Source organism: Bufo bufo, chromosome 2 (genome assembly GCF_905171765.1).
Source record: "Bufo bufo chromosome 2, aBufBuf1.1, whole genome shotgun sequence".
NCBI lineage: Eukaryota > Metazoa > Chordata > Amphibia > Anura > Bufonidae > Bufo > Bufo bufo.
Window position 1 is genome coordinate 739,921,261 of NC_053390.1, and position 2,253 is coordinate 739,923,513.

Sequence of the window (2,253 nt, forward strand, 5' to 3'; positions counted from 1 at the left end):
TGTGATGTCAAGCACATCAGGAAGTGTAGGGCGAGGATGGTATTTTTTTGTCGCCTGTTCCGATTCACTGATAACTAAATGAAGAAAACAATTACATTAATAGTTAATTCCATGAAGAGAACGATAATGACATTGTAGTGTATCTTATACATGAAAGAACATGAAATATATGTCAGAATATCAGAATCGTCTGCATCATGGAGGCTCAGAAGCACTGTCAAAACCAAAAGTGGCTCCAAAATACAGAAATGGCTAAAATCTTTCCATTATAGATTTTTTCCTTACAAATACTAATGTAAAATAGCCCCACATTATAGGTGACAATTCAGATTTTCAGAACTAGATCCTTTCTCACTAATTATCACCCACAAGTAGATATGAATCCCGCGTATCTAAGAAATACCACTCAGCATAGTGCCAGTAATAATATGTCCTTACCTGCCACGTTATAGGTGATCTTACTCACTGGCACCTCAGAGTCCAGGATGGTGGTACACGTGTACCGTCCGGAGTCCCCCATCTGTACGCCCTTGATCACAAGATAGGGCTCCCGGGTGATTTTGGGATTGTGTTCACGAGGCTATAGAAAAAATATGGAGAATTATCAGAGCCTCAGATATCACAACTATTTATAATATAATATATGTAATTTACATAGTCATATCATTAGGACAAAAATTTAGAAAATTGCTGATGATAATTTGCTGACATGACAGAAAGTCTGATTTTAGACCATATTGAGCAGCCTGGTGATGATATTGGGTGAAAGGACTTTCTGCTAAGTGGTTTTTGAGTAATGAAAGGAATACGTTTGGGAAGCGCTGCCTTAACATTATAATCGTATAACTCAAACTGAACAATCTCCCAATTTTACCCTGCATTGTACTTACCAGGGTGAACACGTTGTTATAGGTGTCCTCCAGCCTTGCGTACCATTCAAAAGTACAGTCTAGAATTAGTTCTTCATATTCTGGGATTTTTATATTTATCTCTAGAAAAACAGGAAAATAAAAGAAGATATTATAGAAGTAATTGTGTAGATATTCTGTCCTACATTTAGGGGTTGTCTCAATAACACGTCTCCTTCTATAAGAACTAATAGGAAATACGGCCATCATAGAGGAGACTGATAGTAACTGGTTATATTCTGCTATCTCCTCACCTCCACAGTTTACAGTCTCTGCCAGGTGAGACTTGTGATCTTTACATGGAGAGCAGGACCGTCCAGTTTTCAGATCTGAGAAAAGAAGAAAGAAATGAAATGTGAGCCGAGCATTAAAGACACTTATAATATTAGAATAAATATGATAATCATGTGCTGGTATCTATCACCCCTCTGTCACCTGCACATGGACAGGATACTGTACAGGCTGCCACAAATCACCCTTCTAGCCTGCTTATGGACTGAATCATATTAATGTAAATATCCTCCTGCTTTGGGAAGTCTGGTGTATACCAGTGAATGGTATATTTAGTGTACGGTGAGGATTTGGGGTCCTATATATTTACTAATGTACTATATGAATGTAGATATAAGAATAGAAACTTCTACTTTACCGAAACATCTGTTGGAGGTGCACAGGCAGCTGCATCTCTCCAAGTAGTCTGTGAAAAGAGGAGACATCATATAATAGTCAGCGAGTGCTGTGTAAAGTGCCTATGTAGTGCTGCTCCCCTCTGTATAATAGGCACAGTACCCACAGTTTACACACACTAGTGGGAAAGGTCCATTGGCATGCATTATATAGTGTAATTCTAGTTACTCTGGCCTATGATAAAAATCTTATACTGTACCTTGATTTTTTGGAGGGCCCCCGGCGCAGACAACCTTCTCCTCGGCGCAGGTCTGACAGTTGATGTAGGTTTGCACCATTAATCCTGGGGAAATGCACTTGTGTTATAACCGTCCAATCTTATAGATGATAATAATAATAATGACAAGAAGCTGAATCTGGTATAAAATGTACTTACCACAGCTGTCTGCACCTGAGGAATGGAGAAGAAAGAAGACATTACTGACCGTTCTCATTGTCAGACTCAGAAACCTCTAATCTCTGGGTCTCCTTATTATTACATGATGTCAGTGCCTCTGTGTTCGTCACTTTGTTTTCTAGATTTCCATTGACAGAAATCTCTGAGCCGCCCCAGAGCGGTCCGGGCCTCTATAGAACGCAGCAGCTCCTAGTGCAAACATTCCTGGCAGCCAATCAGGTGCTGGCTTTCATATGTCCAGTACAGGGTAGGAGATAACAG

At 39.7% G+C, this 2,253-nt stretch overlaps 1 protein-coding gene across 1 annotated transcript; it reads right to left on the reverse strand.

Moving 5' to 3' along the window:
* Positions 1–325: 325 nt before the first annotated feature.
* On the reverse strand, positions 326–2,035 carry LOC120991031 (izumo sperm-egg fusion protein 1-like). Its single transcript, XM_040419921.1, has 7 exons — positions 1,972–2,035; positions 1,795–1,878; positions 1,558–1,605; positions 1,163–1,237; positions 891–991; positions 439–580; positions 326–354 (listed from the first exon to the last, which is right to left on the reverse strand). Exons 1-7 carry the CDS (start codon positions 2,027–2,029, stop codon positions 326–328), a joined length of 537 nt encoding a protein of 178 aa, XP_040275855.1. The 5' UTR covers positions 2,030–2,035.
* Between the last annotated feature and the right edge of the window lie 218 nt (positions 2,036–2,253).

Bases quoted from the DNA above. Each gene is read 5' to 3' on its own strand.
- LOC120991031 (XM_040419921.1), bottom strand. From the start codon at position 2,029: ATGAGAACGGTCAGTAATGTCTTCTTTCTTCTCCATTCCTCAGGTGCA. The intron at 1,879-1,971 runs GTAAGTACATTT...GCATTTCCCCAG, and splicing joins CTCAGGTGCAGACAGCTGTG to GATTAATGGTGCAAACCTAC. The intron at 1,606-1,794 runs GTACAGTATAAG...CTCTTTTCACAG, and splicing joins GGGCCCTCCAAAAAATCAAG to ACTACTTGGAGAGATGCAGC.